This window comes from Sciurus vulgaris (assembly GCF_902686455.1).
Source record: "Sciurus vulgaris genome assembly, chromosome: 7".
Taxonomy (NCBI): domain Eukaryota; kingdom Metazoa; phylum Chordata; class Mammalia; order Rodentia; family Sciuridae; genus Sciurus; species Sciurus vulgaris.
In genome coordinates this window covers 44,287,430-44,308,840 of record NC_136467.1, presented here as the reverse complement: position 1 = coordinate 44,308,840, position 21,411 = coordinate 44,287,430, and the positions used below count along the sequence as shown (strand labels likewise).

The following is a 21,411-nucleotide window of genomic DNA, read 5'->3' as shown; positions in this document are numbered from 1 at the left end:
AAATTAGCCCATCGTTTATCTATCTGATATGCTCTTGTATCTACAATATATAAAGTTCTCTTACAATATGTAAAGTACTCAGTAGTAAAATGAAAATTTAAAAACAGATAAAGAATCAAAATAGCCATTTCTCCCAGGAAGATGTCACATGGCCAATAAACACATGAAAAAATATTCATATCACTACTAATAAAGGAACGTCAAGTCAAAATTGCAATGAGATACCACTTCGCATCTACTAGGATGGCTAGATGAAAAAGTCAGATCTTAACAAGTGTTAGCAACAATACAAAGACATTTGAAACTTGTACTGTGGGTGGGAATGTGAACTGGTGAGGCTACTTTAGCAAATAGCTTGTGGCAGTTCCTCAAATGAGTAAACAGAGTTACTAGGTAATCCATCATTCCACTCCTAGGTACACACTGATGAGAAATGAAAACAAGTCTACACACAAACTTGCAAAGGAATGTTCACAGCAGAATTGTTCATTATCAGACAAAACATAAAAACAACCCAAATGTCTATCTAGCAGACAAATGTTTAAACAGACTGTGGCACATTCATACAATGAAATATTCTCAACCATGAGAAATGAGGTAGTGAAAGATGCTACAACTTTCATCGACCTTGAAAACATTATGCAAAGTAAAAGAAAGCAGTCACAAAATACCACATACTACATGATGAGAGGCCAGACTTGAAAACTCTCCAGAGACTGAGAGTAGATTAGTGGTTTTATAGCTTAGGACTAAACAAATGGAAGAGAGGATATAATTTTTTTTTTTTTTTTTGAGGTGGGAAAATGTCCTAAAATTGTCTGTGGTGGTGATGGTTGGACATATCTGTGAGCATACTAAAAACTAATGAACTGTATGGTAATTATATTTTAATAGTGCTGTTGTAAGAAAGGAAAGAGACCTGTATGATCGACTTAGAATATGTAGGATAATTACTATGGAAAGGATAGGAGATGAAGGACAAACACATTTTTTCACACAAATGGCTCACATTCATTATCATTCTGTCTACTTCTTGGAAAGTCCTGAGGAGGTCAACTTTCAGGGAGGGCATCTGGAGGAATATACTGATAGTGACTATTCAGGAGTTCCCAGGAACATTCAGAAGTTCACTTTCTTCAGAAGCTACTGATATACTTGTGGCTTTCAACAGATAACCCATTTACATCTCTAAGATCAGAGAAAGACAATCTGTGCAACTACCCTGGCTGTCAGCAGCCCTGTGAGTCAATGCTATGCTTAGGCTGCTCTATTGGCCTTGTCAGTGATACTACAAACATACCAAAACAATAAAGAACAAAAAAAAAAAACAAAAACTTACTCTTCTATTTGAAGATATCAACCCCAAATGAGTAAATTCACATCAAAATGGTTTCATGATAAATGGGAATTACACTGTAAGAAGGAAGATTGTATAGGACATAAATGTTATTAAGATTGTTTAATTTATGTCAGCCTGAAGAAACACAATAAAAGTAATTTTCAAGTAATAAAATAAATATGGGGTGATAGGGAAGGAAGAACAAATTTCTCATCTTTTTGATGTGTCTAATGCTTTCAATAATAACTGTAGTATGCTACTCAATTCCTCAGGCTGTTTTTAATTAAGTATGGAAGTTCTGCATTTCCCCTTCTCCTATGGGAAAAAAATCCTCATCCTGTGCACACCAAAGTAGAATGTGGTAGAGAGGACTGGCCAGGGTTTATAACAATTACTCTTGGGATACCTAAGTGTAGCTTAGAAACACAAAAACAAACAGAATACATTATCATCTTATGACCATCCTGTTCCAAACAGGGAAGGCATCATGAGTCAATCTTCTGAAGGTCACTTTAACAACTCCTAACCAGTACTTGATTTGTTTTTTTTTTTTTTTTTATTGTAAACAAATGGGATACATGTTGTTTCTCTGTTTGTACATGGCGTAAAGGCATACCATTTGTGTAATCATAAATTTCCATAGAGTAATGTTGTTTGATTCATTCTGTTATTTTTTCCCTTCCTCCCACCCCTCTTTACCCTCTATACAGTACTTCCTTCCTCCATACTTGCCCCCCTCCCTAACCCTAACTCTAAACCTAACACTAACCCTTCCCTCCCCCCCATTATGTGTCATCCTCCACTTATTAGCGATATCATTCGTCCTTTGGCTTTTTGAGATTGGCTAATCTCACTTAGCATGATATTCTACAATTTCATCCATTTGCCTGCAAATGCCATAATTTTATCATTCTTTATGGCTGAGTAATATTCCATTGTATATATATACCACAGTTTCTTTATCCACTCATCAATTGAAGGGCATCTAGGTTGGTTCCACAGTCTGGCTATTGTGAATTGAGCAGCTATGAACATTGAGGTGGCTGTGTCTCTGTAGTATGCTGATTTCGAGTCCTTTGGGTATAGGCCAAGGAGTGGGATAGCTGGGTCAAATGGAGGGTCCATTCCAAGTTTTCTAAGGAATCTCCACACTGCTTTCCAGAGTGGCTGCACTAATTTGCAGCCCCACCAGCAGTGTATGAGTGTACCTTTCTCCCCACATCCTCGCCAACACCTGTTGTTGCTCGTATTCTTGATAATCGCCATTCTAATTGGGGTGAGATGGAATCTTAGGGTGGTTTTGATTTGCATTTCTCTCATTACTAGAGATGTTGAACATTTTTCCATATGTTTGTTGATTGCTTGTAGATCTTCTTCTGTGAAGTGTCTATTCATTTCCTTAGCCCATTTGTCGACTGGATTATTTGAATTCTTGGAGTAAAGTTTTTTGAGTTCTTTATAGATTCTGGAGATTAGTGCTCTATCTGAAGTATGATTGGCAAAGATATTCTCCCACTCTGTAGGCTCTTTCTTCGCATTGCTGATAGTTTCCTTTGCTGAGAGAAAGCTTTTTAGTTTGAATCTATCCCAGTGGTTGATTCTAGCTTTTATTTCTTGTGCTATGGGAGTCCTGTTAAGGAAGTCTGATCCTAGACCAACAAGGTGAAGATTTGGACCTACTTTTTCTTCTATAATCTGCAGGGTCTCTGGTCTGATTCCGAGGTCCTTAATCCATTTTGAGTTTAGTTTCATGCATGGTGAGAGATATGGGTTTAGTTTCATTCTGTTGCATATGGATTTCCAATTCTCCCAGCACCATTTGTTGAAGAGGCTATCTTTTCTCCATTGCATATTTTTGGCCCCTTTGTCTAGTATGAGAAAATTGTATTTATTTGGGTTTGTGTCCGTGTCCTCTATTCTATACCATTGATCTACCTTTCTATTTTGGTACCAATACCATGCCGTTTTTGTTACTATTGCTTTGTAGTAGAGTTGAAGATCTGGTATTGCAATACCCCCTGTTTCACTCTTCCTGCTAAGGATTGCTTTAGCTATTCTGGGTTTTTTATTCTTCCAGATGAATTTCATAATTGCTTGCTCTATTTCTGTAAGGTACATCATTGGGATTTTAATTGGAATTGCATTGAATTTGTATAGCACTTTAGGTAGTATGGCCATTTTGACAATATTAATTCTTCCTATCCAAGAACATGGAAGATCTTTCCATCTTCTAAGGTGTTCTTTAATTTCTTTCTTTAGTGTTGTATAGTTCTCATTGTAGAGGTCGTTCACCTGTTTTGTGAGATTGATTCCCAAGTATTTTATTTTTTTTGAGGCTATTGTGAATGGGGTAATTTTCCTAATTTCTCTTTCTGAAGATTCATCACTTATGTATAAAAATGCGTTGGATTTATGGGCATTGATCTTGTAACCTGCTACTTTACTGAATTCAATTATGAGTTCTAAGAGTTTTCTGGTGGAATTTCCAGGTTCCTCTAAATATATAATCATGTCATCAGCGAACAGGGATAGTTTGAGTTCTTCTTTCCCAATACGTATCCCTTTAATTTCTTTGGTTTGTCTAATTGCTCTCGCCAGAGTCTCAAGAACGATGTTGAATAGAAGTGGTGAAAGAGGGCATCCCTGCCTTGTTCCAGTTTTTAGGGGGAATGCTTTCAGTTTTTCACCATTTAGAATGATATTAGCCATGGGCTTAGCATAAATGGCCTTTACAATGTTAAGGAATGTTCCCACTATCCCTATTTTTTCTAGTGTTTTGAGCATAAAGGGGTGCTGTATTTTATCAAATGCTTTTACTGCATCTATTGAAATAATCATGTAATTCTTGACTTTAAGTCTATTAATGTGGTGAATTACGTTTATTGATTTCCTGATGTTGAACCAACCTTGCATCCCTGGGATAAAACCCACTTGATCGTGGTGCACTATCTTTTTAATATGTTTTTGTATGCGATTTGCTAAAATTTTGTTGAGAATTTTTGCATCGATGTTCATTAAGGATATTGGTCTGAAATTTTCTTTCCTCGATGTGTCTCTGTCTGGTTTAGGTATCAGGGTGATATTGGCTTCATAGAATGAGTTTGGGAGGGTTCCCTCCTCTTCTATTTTATGGAATACTTTGAGAAGTATTGGAAAGAGCTCTTCTTTAAAGGTTTTGTAGAACTCGGCTGAGAACCCATCTGGTCCCGGACTTTTCTTTGTTGGTAGGCTTTTGATGACTTCTTCTATTTCAGTACTTGAAATTGGTCTATTTAAATTGTGTATGTCCTCCTCGTTCAGTTTAGGCAATTCATATGTCTCTAGAAACCTGTTGATGTCTTCAAAATTTTCTATTTTGTTGGAGTATAGATTTTCAAAATAGCTTCTAATTATGTTTTGTATTTCAATCCTGTCTGTTGTGATATTTCCTTGTTCATTCCGAAGTTTAGTGATTTGGGTTTTCTCTCGTCTTTTCTTTCTTAGTGTGGCTAAAGGTTTATCAATTTTGTTTATTTTTTCGAAGAACCAACTATTTATTTTGTCAATTTTTTGTATTGTTTCTTTTGTTTCAATTTCATTGATTTCAGCTCTGAGTTTAACTATTTCCTGCCTTCTACTACTTTTGGTGCTGTTCTGTTCTTCTTTTTCTAGGGCTTTGAGCTGTAGTGTTAGGTCGTTTATTTGTTGAGTTTTACTTCTTTTATTAAATGCGCTCCATGAAATAAATTTCCCTCTAAGTACTGCTTTCATAGTGTCCCAGAGATTTTGATATGATGTTTCTTTGTTCTCATTTACCTCTAAGAATTTTTAAATTTCCTTCCTAATATCTTCTGTTATCCATTCATCATATAATAGCATATTGTTTAATCTCCAGATGTTGGAATAGTTTCTGTGTTTTACTCTTTCATTTATTTCTAACTTCAATCCATTATGATCTGATAGAATACAAGGTAGTGTCTCTATCTTCTTGTATTTGCTAACATTAGCTTTGTGGCATAATATATGGTCTATTTTAGAGAAGGATCCATGTGCTGCTGAGAAGAAAGTGTATTCGCTCTTGGTTGGATGGTATATTCTATAAATGTCCGTTAAGTCTAAATTATTGATTGTGTTATTGAGATCTATGGTTTCTTTGTTCAATTTTTGTCTGGAAGATCTGTCCAGTGGTGAGAGAGGCGTGTTAAAATCACCTAGTATTATTGTATTATGGTCTATTCGGTTTCTGAAATTGAGAAGGATTTGTTTGACATACATGGATGAGCCACTGTTTGGGGCATAGATGTTTATGATTGTTATATCTTGCTGATTTATGCTTCCCTTAAGCAGTATGAAATGACCTTCTTTATCCCTTCTGACTAACTTTGGCTTGAAGTCCACATTATCGGAAATGAGGATGGATACTCCAGCTTTTTTGCTGAGTCCATGCGCATGGTATGTTTTTTCCCCATCCTTTCACCTTTAGTCTATGGGTATCTTTTTCTATGAGGTGAGTCTCTTGCAGGCAACATATCGTTGGATCTTTCTTTTTAATCCAATCTGCCAGTCTATGTCTTTTGATTGATGAATTCAGGCCATTAAAATTCAGGGTTATTATAGAGATATGATTTGGTTTCCCGGTCATTTGGTTCATTTTTTAAATTTTATTTATTTATTTGTTTGACACAGCTTGTTTCCTCCTTTATTTGACAATTCCTTTAGGATAATTCCTCCCTTTGCTGATTTGCTTCTTTGTTTTTCATCTCTTCCTCATGGAATATTTTACTGAGAATGTTCTGTAATGCTGGCTTTCTTTTTGTAAATTCTTTAAGCTTTTGTTTATCATGGAAGGATTTTATTTCATCGTCAAATTTGAAGGTAAGTTTTGCTGGGTATAAGATTCTTGGTTGGCATCCATTTTCTTTCAGGGCTGGAAAAATGTTGTTCCAGGCCCTTCTAGGGTCTGGATTGAAAAATCTGCTGATATCCATATTGGTTTCCCCCTGAATGTAATTTGGTTCTTTTCTCTCACAGCCTTTAAAATTCTGTTTTTATTTTGTATGTTCGGTATTTTCATTATAATGTGCCTTGGTGTGGGTCTGTTGTAATTTTGTGTATTTGGAGTCCTATAAGCCTCTTGAACTTGATTTTCCATTTCATTCTTCAGATTTGGGAAATTTTCTGATATTATTTCATTGAATAAATTGCTCATTCCTTTGGCTTGTTTCTCTAGGCCTTCCTCAATCCCAATAATTCTTAAATTTGGCCTTTTCATGATATCCCATAGTTCTTGTAGATTCTGCTCATGATTTCTTACCATCTTCTCTGTTTGTTCAACTTTGTTTTCAAGGTTAAATATTTTGTCTTCAATGTCTGAGGTTCTGTCTTCCAGGTGTTCTATCCTATTGGATATGCTTTCTATGGAGTTCTTAATTTGGTTTATTGTTTCCTTCATGTCAAGGATTTCTGTTTGGTTTTTTTTCAATATCTCTAACTCTTTATTGAAATGATCTTTTGCTTCCTGTATTTGCTCTTTTAACTGTCGATTGGTGCGATCAATCAATGCTTGCATTTGCTCTTTCATCTCATCATTCAGTGCGTGCATTTGCTCTTCCATCTCATCGTTTGCTTCTCTGATCATTTTAATTATGTACATTCTGAACTCCTTTTCTGTCATTTCTTCTGCCATGCTGTCACTGAGTTTTATTGATGTAACATCTAGATTTGTTTGCAGCATTTTCTTTCCTTGTTTTCTCATATTGTTCAGGTATCAGTGGACTGCTGAGATATTGCAGATTTCCTCTATTGACTTACAATGTCCCTGAAGATTTCTATATATATATCCCCCCTTAGCCTTCAGTAGGCTGAAGTCTTGGAGGAAGTTGATAATGCGGTGCTCCACAAGGAAGCTGCCTCTCTAGGAGTGGTGGCCTTCAGGTGGGGTATAATCCCTGCTAGTGAGCAGAGGTGCCTCCCCTTATTGACCAATAGTCATCCAAAGGGGAACTAGGCTGTGGGCTGAGGCAAGGCCTGTTTGGGCCTGAGTCTCTGGTTTTACCGTCCTTGTGGGGAAACCTCACCCAGCAGGGAAACTCACCCGGTGGGGAGGACTCGCTGGTCAGTTCCCTCCTAGAGGTTCCCCTCAATTTACAGCTACCACCTGGGCTGGGCTGCCTTCCTCTGCAAAGTTCCCAGGGGCCCGGCCCTACCTCTGGGCCTGGGAGCCTCACCCTTTGCAGATGACTCTCCTTAGGCTGCCCTTCCTCAGAGAATCTGCCCGCAGGCCTGGAACCTTCGCTCCTCCCTAAGCCTGTCTCTGTGCGGCTCTTCCACCAAGAAGCCTCCTAGATCCTGGGACCCTGCTCTGCACCTAATCGCCTGGCTATGCGGCCCCTCCTCTGAGCAGCCACCTGGGGCCCTGTACAATCGCTCTGAATCCCAGAGACCCGCCACACGCCTCTTCCTCCAGACAGCCGCCCAGTATTCCGGTGGGGTCACTAGGAGTCCAAGAAACATACTGCGTGCCTCCTCCTCCCACCAACCACCCATAGCCCTGGGCAATCAATCACTCCGAGTCGAAGTGACCCTCCCCGTTCCTCCTCCTTCTCCAGATAACCCCCGGGGTGTTCAGGAGCGGTCGCTCTGAGTGGCTCTGAGTCCACGTGACCCGCAGCACGGGTCCTCTGGCCAACCGCCCGGAGCTCTGGTGCGGCCACTCAAGACCAAGCGTCCCACCACGCTTCTCCTCCAGGCAGCCCCACTGTGTTCAGGAGCTTTCACTTTAAGTCCAAACAACTCACCACTCGCCTTCTCCTCTGAGCAGCCGCCTGGAGCGCTAATGCAGTCACTGCGAGTCCAAAGGACCCGCCGCGCTCCTCTTCCTCCTCCTCCTACTCCTCCGGGCAGGCCCCGGGGTTCAGAAGTGGTCTGAGTCCAAACAGCTCGCCACGCAGCCCCTCCTCTGGCAACCACCTGCAGCTCTGGTGCAGTCACTCCGAATCCAAGCGGCCGTGCTCCTCTTCCTCCTCCTCGTCCTCAGGGCAGGCCCCGGTGTTCAAAAGCGTCATTCTGAGTCCAAACAGCTTGCCGCGCAGCTTCTCCTCTGGCAACCGCCTGAAGCTCTGGTGCAGTCACTCCGAATCCAAGTGGCCACGTTCCTCCTCCTCCTTCTCAGGGCAGGCCCCGGTGTCCTGAGTCCACACAGCTCTCCTCGCCACTCTTCCCCTGAGCAGCCGCCGGAGCCCCAGTGGTTGCTCCGAGTCCCAGCGCTGTGCCGAGCGGCCCCCTTTACGATGCTCCCAGCTGTCCGAGTTCACTGCTCCAGCGGGGGGAGGGGCGTCTTGCCGGCAGTTCTACTTCACAAAGTTTCCTGCGTTCTGGGACCACCGTCCCATCTGGGATGCCTCCCCAGGGGGTGAGAGTCACCCGGCTGCTTTGAGTTGGTCCCAAGCGTCTCAATATCTCCTCTTTTGAGTCCTGAGTCCTGGAGCAACATGAAATGCAGCCACCCTCTAGGCCGCCATCTTGAAACCTCTGAGTGATTTGTTTTTAATATGTATTTTTTAGTTGTAGACAGACACAATACCTTTATGTTATTTATTTTTAGTAGGTGCTGAGGATCTAAAATAGTGCCCCACACATGCTAGGCAAGCATTCTACCACTGAGCCACAACCCCAGCCACAGTACTTGCTTTTGACCACTGTACAACATACAACACTCCTTTTCTCCCTCATTGTCCTCAGCTTTTTCTTTTCATACCACAAAGACAGCAATATAAATTACTAAACTCACTCACCCTACTTACCTAAACTTTAAGATAACAAATTATATTCCAAGTAGAAATTATTTCTATCAAATGGATTAGAATTTTTCATGTGTGATACTCTATATATATGCATGCATGTACATGTGTACATATACATACACAGAAAATACTATTCAAGGCTTTGAAAGGGTCACTTACATATTCATATGGTATCACTAAAAATGTTCACAAAGAAAAATAACTGAACCGCATGGTGTCTCCACATTCTTATTTATAGATAAAAATGAATCATCGAACAGCTAACACTGATGTCAAGGAACTAACAAGAGACAATTTAACAGATGAGGAGATGCTAACTGTAGCAAGCAGGATAAATCTAGAAGCTGGGAGACAAATGAGAAGGATGTCATCATGTGCACATAACTGAAGTGATTTTTTTCCACAACGATGAAACAATATTCTGAAATTTTGCAGTGCAAATGATGACTAAAATAACACCTGTCAGAATGAGTGAATCATTATTTTTGAATCAAAAAGCAGAATGGGAAGTATATGACTTTTACTGTTAAAATAACATCCATGCCTTAAAGTATTATTAGCTTAAGCATTGTATTTTTGAATGTGAACAAGTAGTGCTTAATTGATTTAACTATCTAACTACACTATTTAGATTTAGCCTTAGATCTACTAGAAAACATATTTGGCTCTATTTTTCTCATTAAGTTCAGAGATATATTACTATACTCTCAGGTCCAAAGGAAAGCTAGACATGCTTTAGATCTTCTCTCTGCCCATTCTACTCAGAGTCTATGATTAGTGATACAGATATCAGCAATATCAAAATGAGGCAGTCATTATAAATTGACCATACCAAGGTCAGGACCACTCTTCTTAGGAGGATGTATAGGTACTATCGTTAAATTGGGAATAATGTCTTATTTAAACACTTGTGCTTTATGAACAAACAGAAAGACAATAAGAGTTCCCAGTCAGTATGGTGGGAAAATGAAGAACAAGGCTTGAAATTCCATGGCAGTCCCTAAACAATAATACACGTGCCAGGAAGGGTGGCACAAACACTGTGGTCCTCGTAAGCCACTGGGAAGACACCTCAGGGTTTTAGAAGAGTAATATGACCCACCTGTTTTCCAACAGCATCACCCTGGCTGCTATACTGACAACACACTGTTCACGGCAGGATATTACAACAGGTGAGAAATGGCAGTCATAGTGAATGATCAAAAGTGGTTTTATTTTAGATACACAGAGTCAAGAAAATTTGCTGACAGATTACTTATAAGGTATAAAGAGAAAAGTCCAAAAACAACTTCAAGTTTATTGCCATTTCTGAAATGGAAAAGAACATCAAAGTTCATGGATACCTTACTTGTCATTAAATTTTGAGTCTTAAGTACATAGGTTTGCATGCAGCACACGGCAGTTACAAAAAAAAGAAAAACTACTCCGTTGAATAAATAAACGTTCTACACAACTAAAATTCAATAAATCAAAACTACTAATTGTTTTGAAACCAAAAAATTATTGCTACTGGACAGATTCGTCACACCTTAGACATAAGAAATAAGAATCTGCCATATAAAAATTTAGTAAGAAACATGAGAATGGTTGAGGATGTGGCTCAGTTGTAGAGCACTTGCCTAGCATGTGTAAGGTCCCAGGTTCAATCCCCAGCACTACCAAAAAACGAAAAGAAAGAAAGAAATATAAGAAAAATTTAAAGATTACAAAGCAGCAGGCATAAATGCAACCATGTATACATACATGCTGAATGAAAATCAGTATTATTTCACCTGAATACAGTTGTTTTTTAAATTATAAGAAAAGCATTAAAAATAATATAGCATTTGATGGTAAATATTTTACCTTGTTTTATATCAGTATTTTTTATAACTTCTGGCAAATAGCAGAGTGGCAAAGGGTATGATGAAAACATTGGCCAAGGGTATGGATCATCACCCTAAAAAAACAGTAAGACAAATGACTTTAGGAAGTAGTTTAAAATAATACTGAATTTAATAGCTTTCTGAAATGTCATTCTCTTACATTGGTTTTTTTCATTGAAATTCTAGAGTTGTTGCCCAACTAACCAAACAATAATTCACTATTCTAAAAAATAACAATTAAAATTCAATAGAACATAAGCATTAAATAATCACTGAAGCAGACATAGTTACATGTTCTTGTGACTAGGACTGATAATGATGACTTTACTATATTTTTTCATGAAATGAAAACTACATCTTTAAAGAAAACCTGCATTTTCTTTTTTCTAACAAAACTGTTTTCCTTTTGTTGTCAATCATTTCTATATCATCTTTCCCAGATGCAGTCCAAACAAGAATGCTCTTAATAAAATAAAACCTCCATGAGAAACCCAGGCTATGTGTATTAGATGAAAGGAGAGAGACTCCATTTTGCAAGGAAATACAAAAATATAATCATCAAATTAAAAAGTTGTGTCATGAAAGATAAAGACATAGAAAATAAAATATTCTAAGGCACACAGGGAGAATCACAACTTTTTAATAAAACAATAAACTACCTACTCTGCTACAGAAACTAGCACTCATGACCCTTTGACAACAAAAGAACTAATTCAGTTTGAAAGTGTTTCCTTGCATCCTGAAGCCTGTCAAGTAACAAAAGTTCAAGTCTTTGATACAGACACTTGGGAGATGTTGTTTAGTGTCACTTGAGTTCACTATCTTGCTTCAAAATAAGTCACATAAATATTCACCCCCCCACCCACATCACCTTCTCCAGCATCCTTGGAGGCAAAATCCGTTCCGATGGCCCACCAATAAGATTTATTCTTACAAGAATATGGTTTCTTTCTACTGATAAGCCATCAATTATAAAGTCCCTGAAAAAATAAATCAATTCTGTCATCTCCTTGATGGAATATGATTTGATTTTTAAATCACATCACTGGACTGTAAAGAAAAAAGCAGAAATGCCTGGAAAAGACATTATTTATCAATGTATCACTTAAAATACAAAGAATTAAATTCATTTTGTATCTTATAGCTTTACTAGAGAGGAAAAAATTGAAAGCAAATAATACAATGAGATTAGCAAGATTAATAATAGAATATTTCCTTGATTTATGTTGCTGTACTTGAAGAAATGGGATTAAGAAATTCATTATTTCTACAATGACTTTATCATATTTTTATCCAAGATCTCTTATATGCTAGACACAAGGCTTCAATTTAAAATCTAAGTATTGCTATGAGCAGCCTACACATTCTGCAGCTGTGAATCCTTTTCTTTCACATCGAACCTACAGTATCAAGTAATATATGCTATAACTTTCCAAGATCTGTCTAGGATAGAGACAGAATATTCTTTTTTTTAAAGTACACACATGAAAACAATGTCAACTATTGAACACATTATTCAATAAATGTCAGCCAAATGGAGGTAATGGCAAGTATATTATGTGATAACAGGAAATATAATCAACATATCATTACCTTATTTTGCAAATAATCAGAATTTATGACTATGAGTTAAAACAATTAAAAGAATGGAGAAGAAAAAAGTGCCTCTATTAGGGACACAAAATCAAACACTTCATCTAATGGGTCATCTTAGACATGCATTCTGAAGTGACATAATTTCATGGAATTATTACTAAAGTTAGGCTTAACCTAAAAAAAAAAAAAATAAAGTTACAAAACTTTCAAAGTAGTACTTTGTAAGACCTCTCCATCATTCTGTGACATTTATGCTTTAATTGCTTTTTACTGTTACTTAAGTCTACTGAATTCAGATAGTAAGAAAACAAACTACATAAAATCACTTTCTTAACAATGAATTTGTGAAGAAAATGGTTATTACATCAAGTTCTAATGCCCACCTCCCTCCCTGGCCCTCTACTTTAACCTGTGGCTCTCAGAGGTCTCTAAGGTATTTTCTTCTTGAGCATGTAGTAACATTCTGGATACTTGATACTGAGCCTCTAACAGGAGAAGGGTGTCCAGATCACAGCACACCACACTTAATAACCTATGTAAAGGGGAGAAATAAATGTATACTTAGTAAAATATGTCCTAAAGTATAGATGCATTCTTGAAGATTCAAAGCAATACCTATTCACAGAAATACAGATCTTACAGGACAAATTACGCAGTTATATTTTTAATAATTTTGAATGATGTCCAAGTTGTTCCTACTGAAATTATTTTTTTTCAGAGGCCAATGGATAATTTCTAATCTAGATTTTTAAAAATTCTTCTAAATCCACATGAATACTAGCACATCCTCTCAACTGCTACTTAATCTAAAAATTGATCAGGGAACATCAGCAAATCCATGAAAATGCCAATTAACTATAAAAAAATAATTAACTACAATTTAATTAATTAAAAATAATTAACTACAAAAGAATGACAGAATGATAATTTTGTCACCAATCTAGGAAATGTCCTTTAGGTAAAATGTCAAAGCCTAGGTTTCTAATGGTCAGGTCAAAGTGGGAAGAGTTAACCCACTGATCTATTGTAGATCAGCCCATGAAGAAATGCAGGGCTCATGGGTCTCCTAGAGTGCTGCAAGACACACACTGATTCTTGCCCAGAAAACTGAACCCAAATCTAATAATCAGTTCTACCTACCTCATTATCAGTGATAGGAAATACAGGAATTAGAGAAATATAGTAAAAGATACCACAAGGTGGCAACAGTTAAACAAATCCAGAATCTGGAGAATCCTACACATTACTGCATACATTATATCCTCGGGGGGAAATGGCATAAAAAAAGAAGTGAAAAAGAAATTGTTATAAATTTTAAGATAAATACTAAGCAAATGTGAAGATATTGTTTGATAACTTATTGTTTCAAACTATAAAAGTATGTTTTCAAGTCACACAGAAAAATACAAGATAGCTACTAGATAAATTTCATTAATTTTATTAAATGTAATAATAGTACAATGGAAATAGTTTGGGGTTTTTGTTCACTTCTGTTTTTTAAAATAGGCCTTTTTCTGTTAGAGTTACACACTGAATTGTATAGGGAAAATGGAATCTCTGAAATTTGTCTCAAGGACCTAAAGTAAAATAATGTGTACGTGGGGTGTGAGGAGAGATAAAACAAGACTGGCAAAATACTGTTAATTTAGATGAATGATGTATACATGGAAGGTTAATCAAACTACTGAATACTTTATAACATGCTTAAAAATTCTATAACAGTTAGATACAATTGTATGTGTTGCCTATTCAAAACATATATAAATAAACAGAGAAAAATGTTTGGCAAAAACCTTTACCTATCAGAAATAACAATTCAATGTCACTCCCTAGCACATGGAAACAATAACCAAATGCACATAAAGCAAAAGAAAATTCACTAGCAACAATTCAGAGAAATGTTCCATTCACAATTTATAAAAGCAAAATATTTTTGTATGATAAAATACAAATGGAACCAAAAGGAAAGAATTCTAGTTTGAAGTCTGTGATGTATGTTGGCATTCTCCTTTCTCATCTTAGAAACAACCCAAAAGCAAAGAAAAAGAAGAAAGGTAACATATCACAGAAAATTTTAACCACAAAAATGAGTTAAAGGTTACATGATATAAAACCAGACGAATGAGAAGTTATACTCCATTTATGTATGATGTGCATTCTACTGTCATGTATAACTAATTAGAACAAATTTTAAAAATGAGTTAAAGGGAAGCCAAAAATAGTAAAAATAGAGCAAACATTAGCAGTGTTTGCTAAGGGAAAAGAGAAGATCAAGAAAGCATACCACGGCTGTTCATGATAAGAAAAAAATCACAAATGTCTCAAAAATAAAATAAATAAATTGTTATTATGGTTTGGATATGAGGTGTTCCCCCAAATCTCCTGTTAATGCAGTAATATTCAGAGTTGTGACCTAATCAGTCCATCTTCATTTGAATGAACTGGGTAGGTGGGGCATGGCTGGAGCAGGTGGGTCACTAGGGACATGTCCTGGATGGGTGCATCTGCCCTCTCAGGGGTAGGGGGTGTGCTCTTTCCCCCACCCTCTCTCTCTGCTTCCTGGCTGCCGTGAGGTGAGCAGCTTTCTTCTCCTGGGCCCTTCCACCATGATGTGCCTTCTCACTTTGAGTTCAGAGCAATGGAATAGGCTGTTTATACACTGAGACCTTTGAGACTGTAAGTCTCAAATAAACTTTCCCCACTCTAAGTTGTTCTTGTTGGGTATTTTGATCATGGCAACAATAAGTTGACTAAAACAACTGTTAAGAAGAAAAACCAAGTAAATTTTTTAAAAATGAGGAATATAAATAAGATGCCGAACTTAATCCAGTGTTCTCAAAAGTGGAAATGGAATACACTGGAACCTTGGCCTCGGTATGGTTCCAAGAAGTAGAAGGAGCAAAGTAGAATGAGAAGTCACAGAAAAATCAATTATTAATTACTGGTTAGGTTACAGAGACAATTATTAACAAACAAAAAATTAACTATCTCCATAGTAAGGTACAAGGATGAAAGGATAGTCTGACAAAAAGACCAAACACACCAATATGGTTCTACGGAATCTTCTAGGATCAGGAACCCTGATCCTTGCTTCTCCTAAAACATGAATCTCTTACAAACAGTTGATGATGAAAAAACTCACATCCCTCCCAAAATAAATGCTGCACAAAAGATGCACACGAAGGTGCTATTTTTAAAAATCAGGAAAAGAATAGCACACACACTAAAAAAGTTTCCATTGAATACTTAAAAGGGTGACTAAATTATTTCCTATTAATTAAAAAAATATTTAATAGAACAAGTATCTCCATTAGGATCTGTGCATGAAGTAAAGCTATATGAACACAGGGAAGAAACAAGAACAACCAGAAGATAAAACATGCATAGGCAGAACTAAGGAAAAAAGTAGAGGAAGAAAACTATCATAGAAACTAAAGCAAAAGTGAAAACAGTAAACAGGAGAAGATGCCATTAAAATATAGTAATGGACATCGGGACAGATGAGAAGAATGTGGAAAATACAATGGAAATACTGATTTCTTGAAGAGAAAACTGAAATACTCTAACAGGGAATATCTTTAAAGATACTAGTCAAGAACATCTTCCTGGCAGAAAAGAAATATGAATCTACAAATGTCATACATCCAGGTAAACTGAACCCAAAGTGTCAACACCAAGAGATAGTCTGGTAAAGTTAGTGGTCTTTAAGAAAGAAATAGAGAGAGAGAGAGAGAGAGAGAGAGAGAGAGAGAGAGAGAGAGAGAGAGAGAGAGAGAGAGAGAGGAGAAACAGAGAGGAAAGAAGGAAGGAGAGAGAGAGAGAGGAGTCATTCTATCATTGGATTATCTAGAAAAAAAAAAAAAAAAGCAAGCCACTAAAACCATGGGGGGAAATCAAGTTATCCTCAGACATGGTCAGAGCAACATTTAATATTGGCAGAATAGTGGAAAAACACTGACAGGACAACTAGAAGATATTAAGATATTATTATTAACAGAGATGTAAACACTAGGAGATATTAAGATGTATTGCAAAGCTCACAATTTAAGCAGCAAAGTAATGACATACAAACAAAAGTTAGGACATAGACCCTGATATGCAGACAAATTTAAAATTATGTTAAGAGTATATGAGATTTTCTGGTAGAAAATATGATAAGTAAGTGCAAGGAAGACAGAAGTCAAGGATGACTGTTAAGTGTTGTTTAGCTGAAACAGTAAAGATCAGGTCATCTTCAACCCAAATATATAGGCGTGGGGTAAGAAGGATTAGGGAGAAAATAGTCAACTCTGTCTTCAGACTACTAAATTGCTGATAAAATGACCATCAATGGGTCTCCAGCTTAAGATGCGAAAGGAGAGTAAATAGGTGGACTAGGTGGGCAATGAGGTGATCCAAGGTAAATGAGCAAATTTGCTTAGGAGCAAATATGTGCCAAGACCAAATTTTCATTAGAGAATGAGTAAATCAAAACTCACATGGTGATGTAGACTTTTAAGACCTCACAAGCACTAAGAATAATATAAAGTTCAACAAATATGATATAGCCATGAACTAAAATAGCATACTATGACCAAGCACAAATTCATTCTAGGGATAAAAGAAAAATTTACTACTAAGGTATGTCCTGATGTAGTTCATGACATCAATATGTAATAGAAAAGAACCATATAATTATCTAATGAGATGCCTAAAAGCTCTTTGATTTAAGATGCAACATCTTCTCTATTCCCTATCCTCCTAAAAATTCTAAGTAAATTAAAGGATACTTATTTAATTTGGTTTAAAAACATATCTCTCAATACAATGGCCCAAACTTCAAACAGAAAGGTATTCCCATTAATGTCACAAAGGCAAAATTGCATACTCCTGCCCCTTTAGAAGAAAAGGGAGTGGGTTTTTATTTTCAAGAGTCTAAGGACTTACTAACAGGCATTTTGTTTCAAAAAGGATGGAGCAATACTGGTGGTCTAAGAAAGGTCTCATGGACCAGAGTCCTAGGCCTGACCACTCCAAACTCTTGCCCACCCCATCTGTCCACTGCCTGCTCTAGAGGAATGGCTGACATTAGGGGGGTAGGTCTTGGAAAAGGTAGGGAGGTAAGAGAGATACCCACGGTTTCTACTTAACATTGAAGGGAGGGAGTGGGCAGACCCACGTTCATAAAATGGAAAATAAGTTAATAAAATAAAACCAGGTAGCATAATCTCAGGCCTGTGCTGGCTGTGAAGCCAACCAAGCAACCTTCAGACTGCTTGCAAAGGTCCCCATTAGCTGGTCTTAGTGAGAGAAGGTGGAGGTCAGGCCCACTAGCCACCATTCCTGCCAAAGGAATGAGGAGCAAGAAAGAAGATGACTTTTATTACATTTTAAACCCAGTAAGAATCAATAGCATAGGGACACCTAAGCCAATGTTGCTTCAGCTACAATGAAGTTTCTCGCCTTTGTTTGCTATCTTATGGGGGTATTTTTTTCTCTTCTTGTTTTGTTATTTTATTTTCTTGTTCACTTGATTTGTATGCATCACTAATAAAAAGCAAACACCCATTCTGCTCTGGTTGCTGTAGTATGCTTTGGTGGGGGAGGGGCAGGTAACAGTCTGGTCCCTGGAACAAACACCTGGTCCTCACCCAGTCTGAACCTTAAAGTGCTTACCCACCATTTTTTAATATCATTCTGGAAATTCAACCCAATAATAAGACAAAAATAATGAGATATATTATCTAAAAGGAATATAATGTTCATTATTAGAAGATGATAAAACCGTTTATGAGCTTCCCTCCCACTGATGTAAAATGCAATTTATTTTTTAAAAATACTGATTAAATACCTACTAAGTGCCTACCATTTTTGTTTTAAGTGATGGGGATATACCACTGAATATACATGCACAAAAATTTCAGTCTCTATGGAATTCAAATGTAGAGCTAGGGAAAAAATGAATAAAATAAATATAAAACCAAAACATAGTATGGATATAACTAAAGCAGGGAAGTGAAAAAAGAAGTTCCAACAAAAGAATGGAAGAAATGGATCGCTGTATGTCACTGTAAATAGTAATCAGCAAAGAAACCCCTAAGATGGTGACACCTCAGTGCAGACGAATAAGAAATGAGGGAGTAAGCCAGGGAGTTATTTGGGGGAAGTGCTCCAATCAGAACAAACTACTTTAGAAAAGTCCTAAGGTAGAATCATTTCCACCATCTTTGAAGGCCAATGTTGCTGAAGTGAAATGAGACAAGGAGAAGTATTAGGAGAAAAGTTCAAAGGAATTCAGATATCACAGGTGCCAGATCACATAAGTCATTGCAATGACTCTGGATTTTTATATGGTGATCTTAAAAAAAAAAAAAAAAAAAAGCCACTGGAATACAGTTTCATTCCACGGAGCACAGGTTTGAAATGATCTGATTTGTGTTTCAATGGAATCACTCTGGTTTCTATGTACAGAATAGACTGAAATTAGGCAGGAACAGATGTAGGAAAAACATTTTAAAAGCTGTAACAATAATTTAGGTAAGACAGTGGCTTAAAATAGGGTACTGTAATGATTTGTTGATTGAAAGAGTAGCTTTGTGGTGAACAGACTCTTACAGGGACACCCTATCAGTCCCACCTTTCGTCATCATACCCTTTGTGAACCTTTTTCCTTGAGTGATGTTCTAAGTATGTGAAGAAATGCAATACCATGTGGTTCAGAACCTGTACCCACTCTGATATGCTACCTGCCCATGAGTCACCTAGTAGCTGATTTGGGTAACAGATCAACCATCACATATCATAGTGCTTGTGTTTCAAGTATCCTTTACGTAATAGCCTAACCCTACATTGTTCACCTCACTTCAAGTCATCACACAGGCATTGTTATCATCTCACATCTGTCAAGAATGGTTAGTACAGTACAAAAAGATACTATGAAAGAGACTATATTTATATAACTATTATTATAGCATATTGTTATAATTGTTCTAAATTATTTATTATGGTTGTATCTTTCTGTACCTAATTTATAAATTAAATTTTATCATATATAAGTATGTATGTATAGGAAAAACACAATTATAATATTATATACAATTTAAGACTATCAGTGGTTTTCAGCATTCACTAGGGATTTCAGAACATATCTTCCATGGAAAAGAGAGAACTAGTGTAAAAACTCCAAGGTAAACACCTAAGCAAGTAAATGTAATGCTGCCATTTTGTTCATAAGGGGTAAACAACTAGAAAGTGGGGGGGGGGTGTGAACATATTATATATATATATATTATATATACACACATATATTATATATTATATATACAAACACACATATATATGAAAATATTATATAGGATGGCCAGTGAGGTAATACTTCAAAAAACAAATAAATTTACTTATACCAGCAATAACTAATTATAACACTACCATGGAAAACAGAAATCCCATTAGCAATAACAAAAATATAACAGATGGTGAAAAGTAACCTTGATAAAAATAACCTAACAAGGCATGAAACAATTAATATGAAAAGCCCATGAGCTATACAAAGAAAGTTACACATGACTTAAGTATATGATTTCAATAAGACTCAGCTCCTACCTAAATGAGAATATTAAGTATTATAAAAATGTGTATTTTCCTCTGATTCATTCATAAATTCAACTTCAATATACTGTGTAATAATTTTACCAAAACTAAGAATGTATGGAGACCAAAATAGCTCCACTAATAACTCAGAAGAATTTTTAAGTTAAAAATTCATATTTTTATGCAATCCAATGGACAGTTATCTCTATTAGGTGCTTATCATGTTCTAAATTTGGGAGAGGTATGGTATATTTAGTCTCACAATAACTCTGTAAGGTATAGTTACTGTCAACACTTAACACACAAGAAATAGGGGCACACAGAGGTTAAGGATTTTGCTGTAGACAAACCCATATGTATTTATCACCTTCAGTTAACAACCCCATCCTCCAGAGTACCACGCTGGATTCCTGGGAACAATGAGATTATAACAGTGGGGTAGTACTGGCACATCCCTTAGCTTTGTATGAAACAGGGAAAAAAATAACAGTTAAGGTATTTGACTACTCTCTTTGTTTTAATGTATAAAACCTTATCTTGATAAAAGTAACATAACAATTCATAGACTAAGGTTATGTGTGGGATAGACAGTCTATTTCTAACTTGTTCAGATGCATGAATGCAAGCATGTTTTTCTAAAACTTATTTTTAATTTGTTGATTTCTCTATATAAATTTATTTTAAATTATTTTTGTTATGTTATCTTTTTCATTTAAATATCTGAAAATGACTCTTAGAACTTTTAATCTCATTTACCAATGAATTTAGTTTTATCATGGGTAACTGTTGACTTTCTTTGGAATATTTCTTAATGTAGCCAGGTTGCTTTATATGGAAAATAAGCATTTGAATTTTTATAACTTTGAGAAATTTACACTGGGATCAACAAAAATTAAATGACACTTTTACACAATATGCCTTTATCATTTTATCAAACTTTAGTCCAAGGCAGACTATCTGAGAGGTTATCATAAAAATCTGCTCTACTGATGATATTAACTAGACCTTTGTGAGCAAGACATAGCTGGTACTCAGGTAAGACAGAGGGTGACTGAGTCATAAAAATCAAGAGGCCTGCCATCTTGGTTAAGTTTCTGAACACTAGTGGCCTGGAGTGTTGATATAACACCCATAAAATGCATCATAAATTGCTAAATCTTATATTATTTACCACCAAGAAAATGACACAGTTCATGATTTTAGTACCTCTGAGTTTTAGAAGCAACATCTACCATATTTAAGTATACTGCTCTTAACTATT

The 21,411-nt window shown here is 36.5% G+C and overlaps 1 protein-coding gene across 1 annotated transcript in view; it reads right to left on the bottom strand.

Moving 5' to 3' along the window:
* Positions 1-21,411, bottom strand: part of TBC1D32 (TBC1 domain family member 32) — a 217,983-nt gene that overhangs the window by 70,344 nt on the left and 126,228 nt on the right. Inside the window, 3 exon segments of the mRNA XM_079146273.1 lie at positions 10,966-11,059; positions 11,857-11,965; positions 12,991-13,113. Coding sequence (XP_079002399.1) covers positions 10,966-11,059; positions 11,857-11,965; positions 12,991-13,113 — 326 coding nt within the window.